Source organism: Myxine glutinosa, chromosome 1 (genome assembly GCF_964187855.1).
Source record: "Myxine glutinosa chromosome 1, kmMyxGlut1.1, whole genome shotgun sequence".
Classification (NCBI taxonomy): Eukaryota; Metazoa; Chordata; class Myxini; order Myxiniformes; family Myxinidae; genus Myxine; species Myxine glutinosa.
The window spans coordinates 25,954,050-25,975,877 of record NC_136261.1 but is presented as its reverse complement, the minus strand read 5'-3'; the positions used below and the strand labels follow the sequence as shown (position 1 = coordinate 25,975,877).

At 45.5% G+C, this 21,828-nt stretch overlaps 1 protein-coding gene across 2 annotated transcripts in view; it reads right to left on the bottom strand.

The window, feature by feature from the left end:
* LOC137421925 (cAMP-dependent protein kinase catalytic subunit alpha) overlaps positions 1 to 21,828 on the bottom strand; it is a 117,721-nt gene that overhangs the window by 66,837 nt on the left and 29,056 nt on the right. For both annotated transcript variants that reach the window (XM_068108516.2, XM_068108525.2), the window contains exon 3: positions 2,734 to 2,862. In XM_068108516.2, coding sequence (XP_067964617.1) covers positions 2,734 to 2,862 — 129 coding nt within the window. The remainder of the gene's footprint in view (positions 1 to 2,733; positions 2,863 to 21,828) is intronic.

Below are 21,828 nucleotides of genomic sequence, written 5' to 3'. Positions count from 1 at the left end.
ATTAACCCCCCCCCCCCCCCCCCCCACCCCTCCCCGCCGGTGAAACTCCCAAAATCCAGACTCGCTACTCACAATCATTCATTCCTCTTTTTCCGCACCTGTGGAACCAACTTCCACATTCCCTTCAATCTCATCCTTCCCTCCACGTCTTAAAGACAGCTGGTCACCAAAATCTCAGATCATGCGCAATTCACATCCGTTCTTTATGTTCCATCAACCCCAACCCCCATTTGAATCACAGTTTATGATGTTGAACTTAGACGAAGCCAACAGTTACATAATGGATTTTTGTGGGTTTTTTTAATGGCAGAGCATGTGTGCATGTGCATGCGTGTAGTATATTGTGGTATTAGTGGTTCAATACAGCCGGTAGCACTTGGCTGCGCCATCTTCTGGGGGCGCTGCTGTGCCGCTGATGCAATGCCAACCATTATAAGTCAGCTGGTACTCATTTTGCCAACCTCGGAAGAATGGCAGGCTGAGAACACATCTGGTTTGATTCAACGGATTTGATGGGGCTGAAACTCAAGACCCTAAGCTCTCAAGCCAGCCACCCTAACCGTTAAGCCAACACCAGGCTTCACGTAGTATATGATAATTAAGAATAGCTCGTTTTAACGGAATACAGCACACAAGAGTGAGTACTGTATATGATAACACAAAGTACTGCAAAAGTTAGTGCAGTACAGTGTCAGTTAATACAGCACAGTCATAATACAGCTAAGTGCAGTGTTTGAGTATGTTTGAGGGTACCAGTTTGTGTTACGGGGTCCTCCCCTATCCCCTGGTCTCGGTAAACCTCCGAACCCCGAGAGGGTCCCCGGCAGAAAGATATGTTATCCTTGGTTGAAATTAATCAATAATGAAACCACACCAAGGGTTATGAACAAACAATATATTAAAAGTACACAAAAAGCACCATGCAACGATGGGCAATCAACCCTGCAATCCAATCTTAAGATGGTACCCTAGCTCAGACTCATGGCACCCCCAGGGACTGAAGCAGAGCCCTTCTCAATGTCTCTAGAACACAACGGTGCCCCCGGCGAAGAGGCGCTGGCGATGAGGCGGGTAAGGAGATGTAGGTCAGGCGGGGACCGTCACATGGTCCCAGCCAACCCCAATTGGCGGTGGAAAGAGGAATCCCAAGACGCTATCCAAACGTGCACCGACACCGTGCAGTCGCGAACCGCACCGTATTCTTCAAAGGCCGCTGTCGCGCACACACATCCTCGGCAAACCACCGGAGGGCGGGACCAACGGCCGCGGCTAACCAAGGGTCTGCGAACGACGCGCGAGGTCCCCGAAATGGCGGTCGGTTCTTCCTCGGGCCGCAGCCTCTCGGTGAAGATTCTCTGGAATCTCCCACCTGTACCTGGCTTCGCAGGCTTTTCCACGACCCCAGCGATATTAACGATCGCACGAGATTCCTTTCCAGGCCTCAAAGTTCACTCTCCATGGACGCTCGACCACGCTGGGTCCGGAGCTTTTATAAAACGCCTCGTTTCACCTCGGCCTCCCGCGCTCTTCTCCTTCGCTCCACCTCTTCCGGTGCCCTATCCGATTTCCGGCATCATTTTTGTCATGAGCGCTTTTAAACCTTTTAACCACAATAACCCTTACTGAGAACCAACAATAATAATAATACCAACAATAATTAGGGCCGAATCCGTAATATTTGTGTTCGGGCCTGTCTACGTATGTTTGTTTGATAAAGGAGAATAGAAAATAGCACTTATTAATGGAATACAGCAAAGGAAAGCACATGGTAATACAACATTTTGCAGGGCAGTACAGCATAGTATGCAGTTCATGTTCTAGCACAGTACAATACAGCACAGTAGAAAACAGAAAAGTGCAGCATTGCACACGTCAATGCAACAAGGTACAACAGGGTGCAATACAGACTAATACAACAGCAAAAGTGATTGCAGGGGTGTAACATAACATAGCATAGGGTACAGTAGTAAACAGAGTAAGTGAATACAAGTTAATGTTAGTGCATTGGTGACGTGACCTCTTCTTTATGAAAAAACAAAATAGTCAGGAGGTGGTCCAACCTCACACCGACGAATAAAGGGCCACAGACACAGAAAATCATGTTTGGTATAATTAATAGATATTGCTTCACTTAACACTTAATCGTCCTTTTTTTTGAATAAATATCACTCGATTGGCCCCGGCCACCCAAAAAACGGCGATTTGATTGCTCATGTGACTGGCTACGTCATCGAGGGAATTTTTGTTGCTGCTAGTAGTTTTAAATAATGATTTTGACTATCAGAACATTCTTGGTCAGGCAGTTATCATTGCGTGCTGAGAAACCTTTCCCTCGATTACATCACACAGGTGACATCATGAATGAACATCATGATTTTCGGGGCGGGACTCCACTACCAGCTAAAAACGACCAGCAGCAACAAAAATTCCCTCAATGACGTAGCCAGTCACATGAGCAATCAAATCGCCGTTTTTTGGGTGGCGGGGGCCAATCGAGTGATATTTATTCAAAAAAAAGGACGATTAAGTGTTAAGTGAAGCAATATCTATTAATTAAACCAAACATGATTTTCTGTGTCTGTGGCCCTTTAAAGCCTTGGCTGCTGGGCAACTACATGCTAGTCAGTGGTGCCTTCATTTTTTTTTTAACGAAGCAAGAGCGTTTATGTACTTTGGCATTGCAAGAAAACGCATTTGGAACGAATAGAGTATCGGGCAATTAAATACACTCACCTTCTGTTTATCGAGGATTTTCATAGCGAAATAGCGATCCGTCGCTTTGTGCTTCACCAACATGACACGGCCAAAAGAACCCGTTCCTAACGTCTTCAGTCGTTCAAACTCGTCAAGGCGTGCAGTGTTCTGTTGGAATTATGCACACATCATTCTTAGAGGAGAGCTACAAAGGTACAATCAAATCCTTAGAACACAAAAAACCAACCAGTACAGTACAAATACAACATGCAAAATTGTGCAGAGCAAAGGATTTCAGCCTCCAACACCAAAACAACGTCAATCTCTCTTTCCAATAGGGAATGCGCATTGAGGGCGGAGGTCACCAAACTGGATGTTGGAAGTAGCGACAAATTTAGTACTAACAAACCAAAAGGACACTCAGTGGGCGAGGTGTCCAAAGAAATCTGCTTTGCCTTGTATACTGTACAAGGTGGGTGTGTATGTATGTATGTATGTATGTATATATATATATATATATATATATATATATATATATATATATATATATATATATATATATATATATATATATCAGTCACTATGCGACCTTCATATCATCAGTGGAGAACCGCCAGCAAGGTGTCCCATACAGCTGCTGCTGCACCTTGCTGGGAGCGATACGCACCGCCTGCCACGCGGTGACGTTATCTCTGGTATCCACTCATCATATGGAGTCGACATGTGTATATATATATATATATATATATATATATATATATATATATACACACACACACACACACATATGTATATATATATATATATACACAAAGAATTAAGTTAAGCACCCCCCCCCGTTTTTTTACAACCTCGCACATTACAAGTTTGTTGTCGTCAAAACAGTGTAATATACCCATGATATTGCTATATTTTCTGGAGAAGTGATATTATGGTCACATAAAAACATAACAATCATGCCGTTTTCAATATTTTATTCTGAATAATTTAAGGTGAAAATTTTTGGGAATTTTAGGCATATTTTCACCTCAATTTAAGTATGGAGCTATAGGTCCATCACGGACAGTGTGGATGACGTTTATGTTTTCTAACGTACAGTCATTGTTCTGAGAAGACCTCTAGCGATCTTTGCGTCAATCACGACCACGTGGATGATAACACGTGCTGCACGAGCGATGGGCGTCACAGATGAGTGCACTCATCTGCATTTCATCAATGGATAATTGCTAATGTCATACCAATCATTATTTGATCTCACATACCTTAGAATATATGCCAATGTATACATATACACAAAGAATATATATTAGGGGGTGCTTAACTTAATTCTTTGTGTAGGGGTGCTTAACTTAATTCTTTGTGTATATATCTGTGCAGCGTCTGTCCTGTGTTGTGTTGTGTTGTCCTGTGTCGTCACTGAACTACTTTCTCAAACTTTTGTGAAATCGTACCAACCTTCTGGAATGCACATATCTCTCCCGTCGGTATGTCCTAAGGGTATTATTTTTGAAAAATATTCCAATTTTTTTTTTTGGGGAATTTTTTTTTTCTTCAACTTCAATTGTTTATAAAATGTGATATCACGTATATTACAAATACATTTGTGCAAAATAATTGTTTGAATTATGATTGGTTTAAACCATGACAAAACGGCAACTCGGGTACAGTCATTTATCTATACTAGGACGTGCCCGTACGTGGGTGCCCGTTCCTTGCCCAAAAAAAAAAAAAAAATGTCTTCGCCCATGCATGCATGGGCGTGCCCATGGGCCCATGGGCGTGCCCGTAAGTGCGTGATGTGACCGTACAATGAATGTATCGTCCCGACGCCGCAGCTCGGATGGCGCTGCAGTTAATCGGGCCTGTATCGGCAGAGTTATTATAAACGTGTACTACAATCGATCGTACCTTACAGCGTCTGCTCGCCACGTTCAGCATCAGTACGTCGTCACTATGACTATCCGTAAGTCCGGAAGTGACGTCCTCATTTGACTGTCCGGAAGGTCGCATATCGCAGTTACGATGAATCGCAAATTAGTTTTAATTAGTTTTAAAACATAGTTTAACGCCAACATAGTTTGCCAACGTGAAATAAATGAATACGCTCTCAAATGTGCCGTCCGAGGCAGAGTCTGTTCGGCACGTTCGGCACACGTGATAGCTCGCTGCTCTCTGATTGGTTGAATCGTTTTTTAGACATAGCTCGGTAACTACTTCTCCGATTAATATGAAACCTTGAAAAGGCACATCCTCAGGTCCCCAGCAATATACCTGGCAAGTTTAAAGTATATCGGACCCGTGGTTGTCGAGAAACAGCGGTCACAGACACACAGACATACACACAGACATACAGAGATTACTGGAATTATAGATAGACTAGAGCGTGCCCGTACGTGGGTGCAAAAAAACATGCGTGCAAACAACAACAACAAAAAAAAACTTTGAAACCACGTGGCAGTAACGGCCACAGAACCCCCCCCTCTATTTACATGAAATGGTTTGGTCCATTCGCAAAGCCAAAGCGAACGGCTTGCGAGTACGGTAGAACCCCCCCCTCTATTTACATGAAATGGTTTGGTCCATTTGCAAAGCCAAAGCGAACGGCTTGCGTTACTTTTACTAATAATCGCCATAGCTCGGTAACTACTTGTCCGATTAATATGAAACCTTGAAAAGGCACATCCTCAGGTCCCCAGCAATATACCTGGCAAGTTCGCTCTTTCACGAGCCTCGATCTTGTATACAAAAAAAAAAAAAAAAAAAAAAAAAAAAGTTTCAAGTATATCGGACCGGTAGTTGTCGAGAAACAGCGGTCACAGACAAACACACACACACACACACACACACACACACACACACACACACACACACACACACACACACACACAGACACACACACAGACATACACACAGAGATTACTGGAATTATAGATAGATATCGACACATCTGGGCAGTGTCTGTGTTGTCACTTAACGACTCCCTCAAACTTTTGTTTCCATGGTTGTGAAGTGTTTTTAATAACATTGTGGTGGTTTTGAATCACGTGGTGGTGAGGTATTTTGAATTATGTGGTGGTGAGGTGTTTTGAATTACGTGGTGGTGAGGTATTTATAATTACGTGGTGGTGAAGTGTTTTTAATTAGGTGGTGGTGAGGTGTTTTGAATTAGTTGGTGATGAGGTGTTTTGAATTACTTGGTGGTGAGGTGTTTTTAAATGACGTGGTGGTGAGGTGTTTTTAATTTCGTGGCTGTGAGGTGTTTTTATTCGTGTTTTATGGCTGTGAGGTGTTTTTATTACGTGTTTTATGGCTGTGAGTTGTTTTTATTACGTGTTTTATGGCTGTGACGTGTTTTTAATTTTGTGGTGGTGAGGTGTTTTTATTACGTGTTTTATGGCTGTGAGGTGTTTTTATTACGTGTTTTATGGCTGTGAGGTGTTTTTATTTTCGTGGTGGTGAGGTGTTTTTATTACGTGTTTTATGGCTGTGAGGTGTTTTTAATTTCGTTGGGGTGAGGTGTTTTTATTACGTGTTTTATGGCTGTGAGGTGTTTTTATTACGTGCTTGATGGCTGTGAGGTGTTTTCAATTTCGTGGTGGTGAGGTGTTTTTAATTTCGTTGGGGTGAGGTGTTTTTATTACGTGTTTTATGGCTGTGAGGTGTTTTTATTACGTGCTTGATGGCTGTGAGGTGTTTTCAATTTCGTGGTGGTGAGGTGTTTTTAATTTCGTGGTGGTGAGGTGTTTTTATTATGTGTTTTATGGTGGTGAGGTGTTTTGAATTACTTGGTGGTGAGGTATTTTGAATTACGTGGTGGTGCGGTGTTTTGAATTACTTGGTGGTGAGGTGTTTTGAATTACGTGGTGGTGAGGTGTAATCGTCCCAAACTTCCAGTCTGCACCTACCCCTCCCTTATGTATGTGCTGAGGGGTTCTTTCTTGAAAAAAAAAGCTTTAAACCTAAATCTTCAACCTAAATTGCCTATAAAAATGTAATATCACAAACACAACAAATACATTTGTGCCAAGTAATTGTTTGTATTATGATTGGTGAAAATCATGACAACACAGCAACTCAGGTACAGTCATTCGCCTCAGCTAAAATTAGCCCGCACCTCAGTATCGACGCTTGGTGAGGCGAGCGCAGCGAGCCGAGCCAAGCTAGTATATATATATACGAGTACTAGCGGGGTCACCCGTGGGAATCCCACGGGCATGGATGTGTGTGACATTTCGACATATTGAGTTAGATGCTGCGCCTGCACATTCAGTTATATAAAATGGTTACTGGCAATTGATCACATCCACAAATGATGTAATCCACACAATTTATGTACTTTACATAACGTTAATAGGAATACATGCCCGTGTAGATGGGAATGACATATAATTCACCGAAAACGTTGAAGCAACCGCATAATATTACGGTGATGTTTAACTCTGAGTGAGAATAGTTCTAAATTTTAAAAACTTTCTTCTGATATTTGTGATTTATTTCAAACAAACTGTATTTCCCATCTACACGGGCATGTATTCCTATTAACGTTATGTAAAGTACATAAATTGTGTGGATTACATCATTTGTGGATGTGATCAATTGCCAGTAACCATTTTATATAACTGAATGTGCAGGCGCAGCATCTAACTCAATATGTCGAAATGTCACACACATCCATGCCCGTGGGATTCCCACCCGTGGGAATCCCACGGGCATGGATGTGTGTGACGAATTTTAAATATATGTCGACTGTTATTTTAGGCGGTGTATTTTCGTTTATCATCATGGCGTGATTTTAAAAAATATATCTCTACATTTTCCTCTCCAATACCTCCTCACACTTTACACACACACCGGCCCATGTTTACATATACACATACACACATATACACCCACACACATATACACACAGGTACAGACACATATACACATATGCAAATATGTATACACATATGTATCCACATATACACATATGTATCCACATATACACATATGTATCCACATATACACATATGTATCCACATATACGCACATTATACACATATATACATCTACACACACACATACATCTACACACACACATACATCTACACACACACATACATCTACACACACACATACATCTACACACACACATACATCTACACACACACATACATCTACACACACACATACATCTACACACACACATACATCTACACACACACATACATCTACACACACACACACATCTACACACACACACACATCTACACACACACATCTACACACACACACACACACACACACACACACACACACACACACGTCCCACGTGTATATATCCCACATGTATATACATGTTTAAAGTGTACGTGCCCTTACCCCCTCCCCCGCCCGGCAACGCTGGGTACTTCTGCTGGTAACGACTAAAAAAAAAACGAAAAAATATCTCTCGGTAATTTCATGAAACTCGGTGGAATTGGATGAAATTCGCTTGGTGAATTCACTCGGTGTATTCGGTTCGGCTCGGTTCACTCGGTTTAAAGAAAAAGTGATAATGTCGACATGTTGCTGTCTGTGTCATGTTGGGCGGTGTATGATACTTGTTGCCTGTTGGGCGGTGTTGGGCGGTGATATGGTGTATTTTAAAATATATATCTCTGCATTTTCCCGCGTTGCTGACACCGAGTCGTTCTTCATCGACTGTGTCATTCATTTTGGAAATGGAAGTTTCCACGCAACGCATGAATTGTCACGAGTCAAGAGGAAGTGTCTCGTCATCATCAAATGACAAATATATTATATTGTGAAAATTAAAGATTTCATATAAACCTATTTAAAGTGTATGCGCAAATAACTAATAAATAAAGAAACGAAGAAATATCTCTCGGTAATTTCCTGAACCATATTTTACTTCCGGCTAATAATGTTGAATGAAATAAAAACGAAGAAATATATGTCGTTTTGTGACGACTGTCATCAAAAGTAAACGGTGAATTCATTCGGTTCGGCTCGGTTCACTCGGTTTAAAGAAAAAGCGATAATGTCGACATGTTGCCGTCTGTCATGTTGGGCGGTGTATGATACATGTTGGGCGGTGTACGATACATATTGGGCGGTTGTTGGCGGTTGGGCGGTGATATGGTGTATTTTTTCAAATATATCTCTGCATTTTCCCGCGTTGCTGACACCGAGTCCAAAACCATCGATAAAAATGAAATCATATGGTGAGTTAGATTGGAGATAAAGGCGTGAGAGAGACTCAATGGCCTTGAAGTTACAGGCCTTTGAGAATTCATTTCGTTCTATAAACGGCAACTTTCATCGGATTTTCTTCCCGTTTTTTTTCAACCGAGTCTAAAACTATGTTAGCGACTGTGAAAAATGAAATGATATATCGAATTTGATTTGAAATAAAACTGGGAGAGAGAGTAAGACACCAGGGGCCTACAAAACAGGCCTCAAAGCTATGCGAGTTAATAAAACGGAGGATATTTGTTTATATGAAGCGAAGCCACTCCCAGAATGGGTGGAGCTATGGGTGGAGCTACTCTGCAAACCGAGTAAGCCACACCCCGGACAGACGCCCAACAGACAGACAGACAGACAGACAGAATCATCTACGGCTATTATAATATAGATAATATAGACATTATTATAATATAGACAGACGCAGTGCAGCGTCTGTCTCGTCTTGTCCTGTGTTGTCACTGAACTACTCCCTCAAACTTTTGTGAAATCGTACCAAACTTCTGGTATGCACATATCTCTCCCGTCGGTATGTCCTAAGGGTATTTTTTTTGAAAAAATTTCCAATTTTTTTTTTGGGAATTTTTCGGGACAAATTTTTTTTTTCAACTTAAGTTGTCAACTTCAATTGTTTATAAAATGTGATATCGCGTATATTACAAATACATTTGTGCAAAATAATTGTTTGAATTAAGATTGGTTTAAACCATGACAAAACGGCAACTCGGGTACAGTCATTTATCTATATATCTACACATCTGGGTAGTGTCTGTGTTGTCACTTAGCGACTCCCTCAAACTTTTGTTTCCGTGGCTGTGAAGTGTTTTTAATAACGTGGTGGTGGTTTTGAATCACGTGGTGGTGAGGTGTTTTGAATTACTTGGTGGTGAGGTTTTTAAATGACGTGGTGGTGAGGTGCTTTTAATTTTGTGGTGGTGAGGTGTTTTGAATCACGTGGTGGTGAGGTATTTTGAATTATGTGGTAGTGAGGTGTTTTTAAATGACGTGGTGGTGAGGTGTTTTGAATTACGTGGTGGTGAGGTGTTTTGAATTACGTGGTGGTGAGGTATTTATAATTACGTGGTGGTGAGGTGTTTTTAATTAGTTGGTGATGAGGTGTTTTTAAATGACGTGGTGGTGAGGTGCTTTGAATTACGTGGTGGTGAGGTGTTTTGAATTACGTGGTGGTGAGGTATTTATAATTATGTGGTGGTGAGGTGTTTTGAATTACTTGGTGGTGAGGTGTTTTTAAATGACGTGGTGGTGAGGTGTTTTTAATTTTGTGGCTGTGAGGTGTTTTTATTACGTGTTTTATGGCTGTGAGGTGTATTTAATTTTGTGGTGGTGAGGTGTTTTTATTACGTGTTTTATGGCTGTGAGGTGTTTTCAATTTCGTGGTGGTGAGGTGTTTTGAATTACATGGTGGTGAGGTGTAATCGTCCGAAACTTGCAGTCTGCACCTACCCCGCCCCTAGGTATGTGCTGAGGGGTTCTTTCTTGAAAAAAAAAACATTCAACCTAAATCTTCAACCAAAATTGCCTATAAAAATGTAATATAAAAAACACAACAAATACATTTGTGCAAAATAATTGTTTGTATTATGATTGGTGTAAATCATGACAACACAGCAACTCAGGTACAGTCATTAGCCTCAGTTAAAATAAGGCCGTTCCTCAGTAACGCGCTCGCCGAGCCAAGCCAGTATATATAGATATCTGTGCAGTGTCTGTCCTGTGTTGTCACTGAACTACTCCCTCAAACTTTTGTGAAATCCTACCAAACTTCTGGTATGCACCTATCCCTCCCGTTGGTATGTCCTAAGGGTATTATTTTAGAAAAAAATTCCAATTTTTTTTTTTTTTGGGCGGGGAATTTTTTGGGGAATTATTATTTATTTCTTTTCAACTTAAGTTTTCAGCTTCAATTGTTTATAAAATGTAATATCACGTATATTACAAATACATTTGTGCATTATGATTGTTTGAATTATGATTGGTGGAAACCATGACAAAACAGCAACTTGAATACAGTCAATTATTTATATATCTACATATCTGGGCAGTGTCTGTTGTCACTGAACTACTCCCTGAAACTTTTGTTTCCGTGGTTGTGAAGTGTTTTTAATAACGTGGTGGTGGTTTTGAATCACGTGGGGGTGAGGTATTTTGAATTATGTGGTGGTGAGGTGTTTTTAAATCACGTGGTGGTGAGGTGTTTTAAATTACTTGGTGGTGATGTGTTTTAAATTAGGTGGGGTGAGGTGTTTTAAATTACGTGGGGGTGAGGTATTTTAAATTACGTGGGGGTGAGGTGTTTAAAATTACTTGGTGGTGATGTGTTTTAAATTAGGTGGGGTGAGATGTTTTGAATTACGTGGTGGTGAGGTGTTTTGAATTACGTGGTGGTGAGGTGTAATCATCCCAATCTTCCAGTCTGCAACTACCCCTCCCGTATATATGTGCTGAGGGGTACTTTTTTGAATTTTATATATTTTTTCAACCTAAATCTTCAACCTAAATTACTTTTTAAAATGTAATATCACAAACACTAGAAATAAATTTGTGCAAAATAATTGTTTGTATTATGATTGGTGTAAATCATGACAACACAGCAACTCAGATACAGTCATTATCCTCAGCTAAAATAAGCCCCTTCCTCAGTGTGTGTGTGTGTGTGTGTGTATATGTGTGTGTGTGTATATATATATATATATATATATATTGTTGCGAATATGGAATTTGGCCTCCATATCCGCTTGTAAATATTCCCCTATTTTCTCCAATACTCCCCAACTTTCCCCGATCCCCCATTCCCTAGTCCCATTGCATGTAAATAACAATCAGTAGAGCCGACCTTCCCCTTATTCCCCCATTAAATGTCGTGCCCAGGTCCACCGCACCACACGTAGACAACTTTCGGACATCTTCCTAGTTATTCTTATTCTATGTCAGTTAAGGCCTCGTCTCCATTAATTATGACTCTTCGTTGCACCAGAATGTGATTATATGGCATCAGTAGTGAGTTTAGGACCTTTCCCATACCTCCTCCCATCTTCTTCCCCAAACAACAACAATAACAACAACTACAACAACAATTACAACAACAACAGAGGAGATGGCGGCGGAGCGGGGGAGGATGCGTCCTCACACCGGCTCGATTAGCTCCAGACCATGCGCTCCACGGGGTTACCCCGAAGGGGCTGGCTGTCAGCTCCTCGTCAGGGGCGGAGCCAGTAACCCCCCCCGCACGCACCCAATGAGAAGCAACGTGCCGATTCCACGAGGCGGAGCTAACGAGCCGAGGGCGTGTCACTCCCCGCCGGATATACGCGGCCACGCGCCGGATGTGACGAGAGATGCGCCTCAGCTTGGAGACTGGAGAGAGAAGCCACCGCCACCCCCAGCGCGACGATACCTCCCCGCATCTCTGGACCGGACCGAGTCGATTCTGCCTTGAGCCAAGAGTGCACCTTGAGCCATCGCTACCTGCCTTTCCTTGCCATCAATCCCCGTGTGAGTCAGCATTTTGTCCCGTGTGTCTGTCGTCTGTCCGGGGTTAATATAAGAGTGTGTCTAAGTGCCTGTCTTCCTGTAATATACCTCTAGCCCCTGTAATCTAACCTTTTCCGCCTTAATATAACCTCCTCCGGAGGTCTTGAGAACTGAACCCCTGGTGTCGTATTGTGTGATTGTAATCCAGCCGGGTGTCTTCTTTTTCTTATTGAGCCAGCGTAGCGCGACTTCGTCAACGTCGAGTATAGTCGGGTAATTTGTGCGGACACGACGGCCATTCCGCTCGGCCCACTTTAACATCAAAGTCGTGTCTGTAACAATTGGTTGTCAGGAGTTGGATTCGAACCTGGGACTAAATTTATTTAGCCCAAATTTTGGACACCAATTGTGTTCGTACGATAACAATTGGTGTCGGGAGTGAGATTCGAGGCCCGACCAAATTTTGAAAAAAAAAAACGAATAGAGGAAAAAAAAAAAATTTGGTCAAAATTTGGAGCGGCCGAAATTTGTTTTGTTTTACGAAACTCGAATTTTGCAAGTCGCGCTATGGCGGATCAAGACGGCTGGGGTCCGGTAAAGGAGAGTGAGGTAGGGTCGATCCAGGACCAAATTGAGGGACAAGAGGAGAGCGAAGCAGTGAGGGCGGCAGGTTCGCAAAATAGCGCCGTCACGCACGAAGTAGCGGGCGCGCAAAAAGGCGCCTCGCACGAGCGTGCGGTAGCCGAGCCGGCTGTATCAGCGGGCTTTAACATGCAGCCGATTGACATGCAGGCCCTCATTGCGCAGCTACAGGCAGCTGTACAGATGAGTATGGGAAGCCAGATTGAGCGATTGGGTGAGCAAATGAGGGTTGATAGTGGGCGATTAGAGGGCCAAATGAGGGGTACCGGTGAGAAGTTAGACAATAATTTTGAGGAGTTAGACAAGAAAATTGGGAAGTTAGACAATAATTTTGAGGAGTTAGACAAGAAAATTGGGAAGTTAGACAATAATTTTAAGGGATTAGACAAGAAATTTGGGAAGTTAGACAATAATTTTGAGGGGTTAGACAACGGGATAAAAGAGGTGAGAAATGGGTTAATAGGGTTAGAAAACAGTATGGAAGGCAAATTGAGGGACATGAGGGACCAAGCGGAAAGGGAAGTTAAACAAATGGAGCAGCAGATAGAGGGGGTCAGAATGGGGGTAGAAACCAAACTGGATGCTCACAGGGAGGAAATGGAGCAGATGAGGGTGGCATCTGGGCAGGAGATGCAAGTGATGGGAGAGGAGATCAGAAGAGGAGTGAGTGAGGAGGTCGGAGGAGTGCGCGAGGAGGTGAGGCACTGTGAGGAGCACATGGAAAAGGAGGTGAGAAAGGGGACTGTAAAGTTACAAGGGGGCATAGAGGTCCTGACGCAGGAGGTGGAACAGCTGACGGAGGGACAAAAAGAAGTAAAGGAGCAGGTTCAAAGGAACACTGCGGTATTAGGAGGTTTAAAAGCGACACAAAACGACATAAAAAACGACTTGATAGCGACAAAGAGGGAATGTCAGATGGTACGTGAGGGACTGACAACGAGGTTGGACGAGGTGATAGAGGTAATGGAGACGACGGACCGGCAGGTGAGGACGCACATGGAAACGGTCAAGGTAGCCTTGGAGGACGAGCTTGAGGAGACGTACCGGGGAATAAAAGAGGTGAAGCACAAATTAGAAGAAGTGGAAGAAGGGATGAGCGAAATTAAGAAGCGACGGAGAGGAGATAAGAAAGAGATAAAAGAGGAGATAAAAGAATTGGTCCAAAGTCTGTGTTTGGATCGTGATGTGCTCATTAACCGGATGAGGGATTCGCAGGTGATGGAGGAGAAGCGAAGAGGAAGAGGACCCGGTGTAAGTGGTGACCAATATGGTCGTGCGTATGATGCGCCAGGGGATTTAATAAGCTTGGGGGTCGAGATAGACCCGGGTGTTCGTGAGAGGCCGTTGGTGAAGTGTGCGACAGGTCTGGTGTGCGAAAATGGAGGTGTGCAAGAAAGTCCGACTCTGGGGTGTGTGAGGAAAAAGTGCGTGCCAAGGAGTGAGGGTGCTGGCGAGAGTGAGTCGGTCGTAGCGCGTGTGCGAGGGGGCACATGGAAGCGCGGGGTGGTGAGTGTTACAGAGGGTGTGACGGGAGAGTGTGCGCAAGAGTGTGCGCGAGAAAGGTGTGTGACGGACAGGTGCATGAGGAAAGAGTGCGCTGTCAGAAGTAAGGAAGAGTGTCCACCTGTGGTGAGTGTTACAGAGGGTGTGACGGGAGAGTGTGCGCGAGAAAGGTGTGTGACGGACAGGTGCACGAGGAAAGAGTGCGCTGTCAAGAGTAAGGGTGAGTGCGCTGTCAGGAATGGAGGTGAAAGTAGTGAGAGTGACATGGAGCGTGAGTTAGTTGTGACAGGTGAGCGAGGATGTACACCTGGGATGGAAGGATGCACACCTGGAATGGTAGAGCGTGAGTGGGAATGCACGCTGGAGTTGGTGGTGAGGCACGTGGATGGGTGTGCGAATGAGGGCACACCTGTGATTGTCACAGAGGAGGGGGCGCGAAGAGGTGTGTTGGTGTGGTGTGCTACCAACGGATGTGTGCCAAAGTGTTCGGTGGTCAGGTGTGTGACCAAGGCTGTGAGTGGAATGGGTGTGCCTGGGTGTGTAAGGAACGGTACAAGGAGCATGGAAACGGCTGGAGGTGTGAGCAAGGAACGGGCTGCGGGGTGTAAGCAAGCAGGTGAAGCATCGACGGTGACCGGGTTAAAGGTTAGGTCGACTTTTAGCCGAAGCGGGCCCTCGGTGCGTGCCGGGTTTCGCGTGCCGCGAGAACCAGCGGGGATCCGAGCCACGGCGGGTTCGAAAGGACCGCCGTGCGCGATCCGTGCCGGGCCTCGCTTTGAACGGCCGCGTCCAGGCTCCACTAGGCGGAGCTGGCAGCCCGATAGGAAGGGTCGTTATGGCGACCACGTTTTGTTGAGACGTGCCGGCAGGTCGAGATCGGGACATTGGATGGCTCCACGCCGAGGTGATGCGTGGGATCTCGGCCCGGGTAAGCCCCCGTCCCTGCCCCGAATGCCGGACGCATCCACCCGCTGGCACAAAACAACCAGCATCCATTGCTTGGCTTTACGAAGCCGGGCTTTGGACAGGGATTGGCGCACCGAGAGGTAGTAGTGAGTAGACTGGGTGATGAGGTTAGTGTTTTGGACCCAAAATTAGAGAAAAACAAAATTTGATGATTGGCAAGGGATTGGCAAGGGATTGGCAGTAGTGATTGGCAGATGATGGGTAGTGATTGGCAAATTTTTAATTTGTTGAAATTTGATGTGCAAAATTGGTAGTGAGAGACCCCCGATGTGGTGGGATGGCAAATCCACCATCCTTCCCATGGGGGGGCAAAGGAGCAATAGTTTATGGGGTGTATGGCAGTGAAAACTAGCCCGGGTGGGTTAGGATATTGTGTGTAGGGATCTAGAAGATGACATTAGGTAACGTTAAGTTTAGTTAGTGACTGATACCTGTAGTGGGGACGCAGGTAGATTAGTATGGATGATAATGACGTGGGAGCGCAATAGTTTAAAGGGACGACTGGGAAGCGCAAGTTTCAGAAGGGAGTAGTTAGCTGAGATGATGCCGTGTTTGTAAGGATTGAACAGGTGTGATTGCACAGGTGTGCAACTGGACAGGTGTGTGGAGTAGTGTATGAGTAGTGAGTGTTGTGGATCAGCGCGAATGCGCTTGGGGAGAGAAGGGTGCCGGTGGCACCAGGTGTGAGAGCACAGGTGTGCAGGTACAGGTGTGTGGAGAGAGTTGGAGTAAGTGGTACGGAGTGGTGTGCATGGTGCGAAGGTGTGGATGGGGGAAGAGTGGACCCCTTTCACGAGTACCCGGGGCGGGTAGTGTAAGTGTTAGGTAGAGGGTGCAGGTAAATTGTGGTTGGATATTGGCATTTGTGGTGCGGTTGCAGAATGGTGTTGTGAATGGGTGCATTAGTGTTGTGGAAATGGCTGGGCGTGTAGCCTGTTAGTGTGTGTAGTTGGTTGGGCACTCCACCACTGTGAGGATGTCGGCCAGGTGAGGCCGCAGGTGGGCTCTGGGAGCCGGTAGAGTTGTGGATGGGGCCCGAGGATCCGGAGGACGGACCCGGGTAGCCCAGTGCCAGAGAGGGCACCGAGTGGGGAGAGTGCCAGAGGGCCTTCCCCAGGTAGTTAGGTTAGGGCAAGGAGCAGGTAAGCTCGGAGGCAACTGCAGTGGTGGAGGTGTGCAGGTGGGTAGACCCACTGGGAGAGGTACACGTCGCAGCCCTGAAATTGTGCGAGGGCACCGAGAGATGAATCGGGGGAGTGAGACCCCAAATTGAAGAGCACCACAGTTTGGCCAATGGGAATTGGTTTTTAGAACCCATAGTGTAAGAGGGCCAATGGTTTGGCCGGAGAGAGACCCCGGGTAGTGTAAAGTTGTTAAAGTCATTTAGGAGATAGTTAGGATTGATGAACCTGTCGCACCATACGCAGCCACTTACCTGTGGTGATGATGATGACTCCACACCTGTGTTTTCTTTGTTTGTTGCAGGAAATGAGATTGCTGTGTGGATTTGTGAGACGCATCACGACGTGGATGAGACATTGGGGTGATTCCATCTCTCCCTCCCTAGGAGGGACTGATGATGAATTGGTAATGGCAAATTTTGATGTGCAGTTGGAGATGGCAAATTTTGATGAGAGTTGAAAATGGCAAATTTGATTGGTTAGGAGGGAGAGAAGACGAATTTGGTTTATGGGAGGAACGGGGAAGACAGTAGGGATGTTTGTCGATTTGTAAAGTAGATGTTTATGAGTAGGGTTGTGTTTTGTGGATGCAGTAAGGGGTAAGGGAGGGGCCATGTAGGTTACCTGATGGGGGGGGGGGGCGTACGATAGGAACGTACCTGTCTCACCTGGTTCCCATGTGCCCCCAGTGTGCATCACCTTACATTGCGTGCACTTTTGCGCCCTTACCACCTTACTCACTTGTTTCTTCTTTTGTCTCCCACCTCCGAGGATCTGGCTTTGGGGTAGAGAGAGAGGAGAGAGAGGTGCTGGCTACGCAGTTGTGGGCCTGCACTTTCGCTGTTGGCTGCCTGGATCGATACACCATATGGACCGCAATGTTTGTGGCCACCCACAATGGACCGCAGCTCTTTTGCGGCCAAGCACCACCCGTGGAAGGACCTATGGGTCAACGTGGCACCTATGCCATAAAGGTGAACCACTGTTAATTAACACCAAGTGCACCACAAGAAGAGCAAGAGACACCTGCAGGGTTAGGGGTTGTCGAATTTATTTTTATTCCAATGAACAATGGTGACTGCACCGATTGGTGGTGGGGTGGTGCTTTTGATGCTGGGAAAGGGTGCTCTGCACGTTATTAAAGGCCGTCGGCCACAGAGCACTCGTGGGTTGGTGTATCGATGTTGGCAAGCGCGCTCTCTCTCTCTATGCATAACATCTGCATGTGTTCCTCCAAAAACAGGTCCTGGATCGTAGTGTAAATAGCAGCGTAGTCGTGTAAATAATGCTCCCTACCGGCTGTATGTTTAGTTTGAGGATTCTTTCCGGATTCGGTTATCCTGTGGGTGTGTTTCTGTGAGGAGAAGGGTGCAACGTCGCAGGGGGACATATTTACTCATTTGTGAATATCTGTAAAACTGTCGAACCAAGGGTAGAGTTAATAGTAGAGGGAACTACATTGCGTGCCACACTAAAGTAGGTAAAAATTTATCGGGTCGGGACGCCCCGAGGGTAGAGAAGGGTGCAATGTTGCGAATATGGAATTTGGCCTCCATATCCGCTTGTAAATATTCCCCTATTTTCTCCAATACTCCCCAACTTTCCCCGATCCCCCATTCCCTAGTCCCATTGCATGTAAATAACAATCAGTAGAGCCGACCTTCCCCTTATTCCCCCATTAAATGTCGTGCCCAGGTCCACCGCACCACACGTAGACAACTTTCGGACATCTTCCTAGTTATTCTTATTCTATGTCAGTTAAGGCCTCGTCTCCATTAATTATGACTCTTCGTTGCACCAGAATGTGATTATATGGCATCAGTAGTGAGTTTAGGACCTTTCCCATACCTCCTCCCATCTTCTTCCCCAAACAACAACAATAACAACAACTACAACAACAATTACAACAACAACAGAGGAGATGGCGGCGGAGCGGGGGAGGATGCGTCCTCACACCGGCTCGATTAGCTCCAGACCATGCGCTCCACGGGGTTACCCCGAAGGGGCTGGCTGTCAGCTCCTCGTCAGGGGCGGAGCCAGTAACCCCCCCCGCACGCACCCAATGAGAAGCAACGTGCCGATTCCACGAGGCGGAGCTAACGAGCCGAGGGCGTGTCACTCCCCGCCGGATATACGCGGCCACGCGCCGGATGTGACGAGAGATGCGCCTCAGCTTGGAGACTGGAGAGAGAAGCCACCGCCACCCCCAGCGCGACGATACCTCCCCGCATCTCTGGACCGGACCGAGTCGATTCTGCCTTGAGCCAAGAGTGCACCTTGAGCCATCGCTACCTGCCTTTCCTTGCCATCAATCCCCGTGTGAGTCAGCATTTTGTCCCGTGTGTCTGTCGTCTGTCCGGGGTTAATATAAGAGTGTGTCTAAGTGCCTGTCTTCCTGTAATATACCTCTAGCCCCTGTAATCTAACCTTTTCCGCCTTAATATAACCTCCTCCGGAGGTCTTGAGAACTGAACCCCTGGTGTCGTATTGTGTGATTGTAATCCAGCCGGGTGTCTTCTTTTTCTTATTGAGCCAGCGTAGCGCGACTTCGTCAACGTCGAGTATAGTCGGGTAATTTGTGCGGACACGACGGCCATTCCGCTCGGCCCACTTTAACATCAAAGTCGTGTCTGTAACAATATACACAGACTTGGCATTTAATATGGAATATTTTTTTTGGGGGGGTGAACTTACTTTTCAAGATGACTTAGAACCAAAAGTTCATTGGAATTATGTTGAAATTATTCTAGATTTTGTTAACGTGACCTTTAAAAGAAACAAAAACCACATTTGACATTTCGAAGCAAATTAATTGATCCTTGAAAGTGATGTAAACTGATATCGAACTCAATTCACGGACAGTACTGTGTTAAACTTCTGTGCGTTTTCCAGAAGTATCTCTTTATTTTGCACATTAGCCAAAAAAAATTTTGAACAAAAACAAAAGTGAAATTACGACTGGGATTACGGATAGTATAATTACAGTTCAGTACTTCGTGTAACCCCCACGAGCATTCAGGAGAGCACGTACACGTTGAGGCATGCTGTTCACGAGATTTGCCAAGGTTTGGACAGGAATCGCTTGCCATGCAGTGACAATAGCCTGCTGCAATTCACGCACAGAGGCAGGCTGCTGGTCCAAGTTGTCGATTTGACGCGTTAATTCTGCCCACAAGTTCTCCATCGGATTCATATCCGGGGACATGGCAGGCCACTCCATATGCTCTACACCACGGTCAGCAAGAAAGTGTTGGATCATGCAAGCACGATGAGGCCGTGCATTGTCATCTTGGAAGACAAAGTTTCCTCGAAAGACTGCACGAACAAATGGAAGCAATGTTTCTTCCAGAATGGCCCTGTGCTTGAACTGGTTCAGGTTTCCATTCAGAACAACCAGGTCAGTTTTGCTCCCTGCATGAAAAGCAGCCCAAACGGTCACCCCACCACCTCCAGCTTGGACTCTTGGCACTATACAATCTTCGTTGTAGGCTTCATGCACTTGTCTGCGCACTCGGACGCGGCCATATTGACGATAGACCAGAAATCTAGACTTGTCACTGAAGATCACGTGATTCCAGTGTCCTGGCTGCCATTGACGGTGCTCTCTGGCCCACTGCAATCGGCGCTGGTGGTGTTGTCTGGTCAGACGTGGCTTTCTCAAGGGATGCCTGGCACGATAGCCTGCTTGAACCAGTCGTTGGTTGACTAGCCTTCTGGATACAGGCACATTTGTCAGTTGCTGCCACTCAGCCCTAAGCCGATTAGCTGACTTGGTACGGCCATGGCGGACTAACCGGTGCAGCTGGCGATCATCCCTCCTTGTGGTTCTGCGGGGACGCCCTGACCTCGGTATTGGAGTAGGGACACCCCTCTGAGCATTTCGTTTCAGGATCTTTGACACCTGACCTTGAGTGATGCCATACTCCCGAGCAATAGCACTGTGTTTCATGCCGGAATTTCCTAAAGCCACCACTAAATGACAAACAGCATTGTCGAGTTGACTGACCATCTCCAGGGGAAGCGGCAATAACTTTTGCAGACGTGCAGCAGTTGTTTTCCACTAATACAGAACACAACAACCCTTATATACCCGATTGTGAAGCCAATCGTCAAATGTACCTGTCCGTACATTTTGTCATGCCACCTGTGATATAATCCTGTTATTGACTTCTTGCTGCGACAGACAATCAGTGACATGGTTCTTTCAACAAAGAAATCACCGAAGCGTAAAAGAAACTCACCAGATTGATATACCGAGTTCAGAAAGTAAACCCAAGTCAAGGAAAAAAATATATTCCATATTAAATGCCAAGTCTGTGTGTGTGTGTGTGTGTGTGTGTGTGTGTGTGTGTGTGTGTGTGTGTGTGTGTGTGTGTGTGTATGTATATATATATATATATATATATATATATATATATATATATGTGTGTGTGTGTGTGTGTGTGTGTGTGTGTGTGTACATACAAACATCTCCAATTATCAGTATTCATCATGCACATATCACGTTTTCCAATACGGCAACACTTGCAAGTTTATGTAATGTGCAGTTATGGTCCTAAAGGGACTGGGTCCAAAAGGGACGAAAGGGACTGTCTGAGGACAGAGAACAGACAGAGCTGGGGGAGCAAGGACGGAGAGGAGTCGGTAGAAGACAGAAAGACCACCAACCTGCCTGCAGTGAGTGAGTGAAAGGCCCTCGGAGTTAGCTTCATCGCAGGAGATTCCAATGATTCTGAAAGCTTTGGTTTCAACAGCATGAAGCTGAGCTGGGTGTGAGGCAGGAGCACCAGCCCAGAGGGAAGAGCAGTATTCCATTGAGCTGAGGATGAAAGCCTTGTATGTGGTGAGGAGCTCAGGTGTGCCAAGGAAGGACTTCGCACGAAAGAGGATGCCCAGACGGCGACTGGCTTTGGAGGCCAGCTTGGAAATGTGGATTGGCATTTCCAATGAGGCTTGGAAATGTTTTCTCTCTTCCCCCCCCCCCCCCCCCCCCCCACCCCCCGAGGATGTTGGACACACGAGTCTCGTCAGGCACCAAATTAATACTGGTGAGGCTCGGCCTGTTCGCCAACTGCCATGGCGGCTCCTTTTCACGAAGAAGGAGGAGGCAGAAGAACAAGTG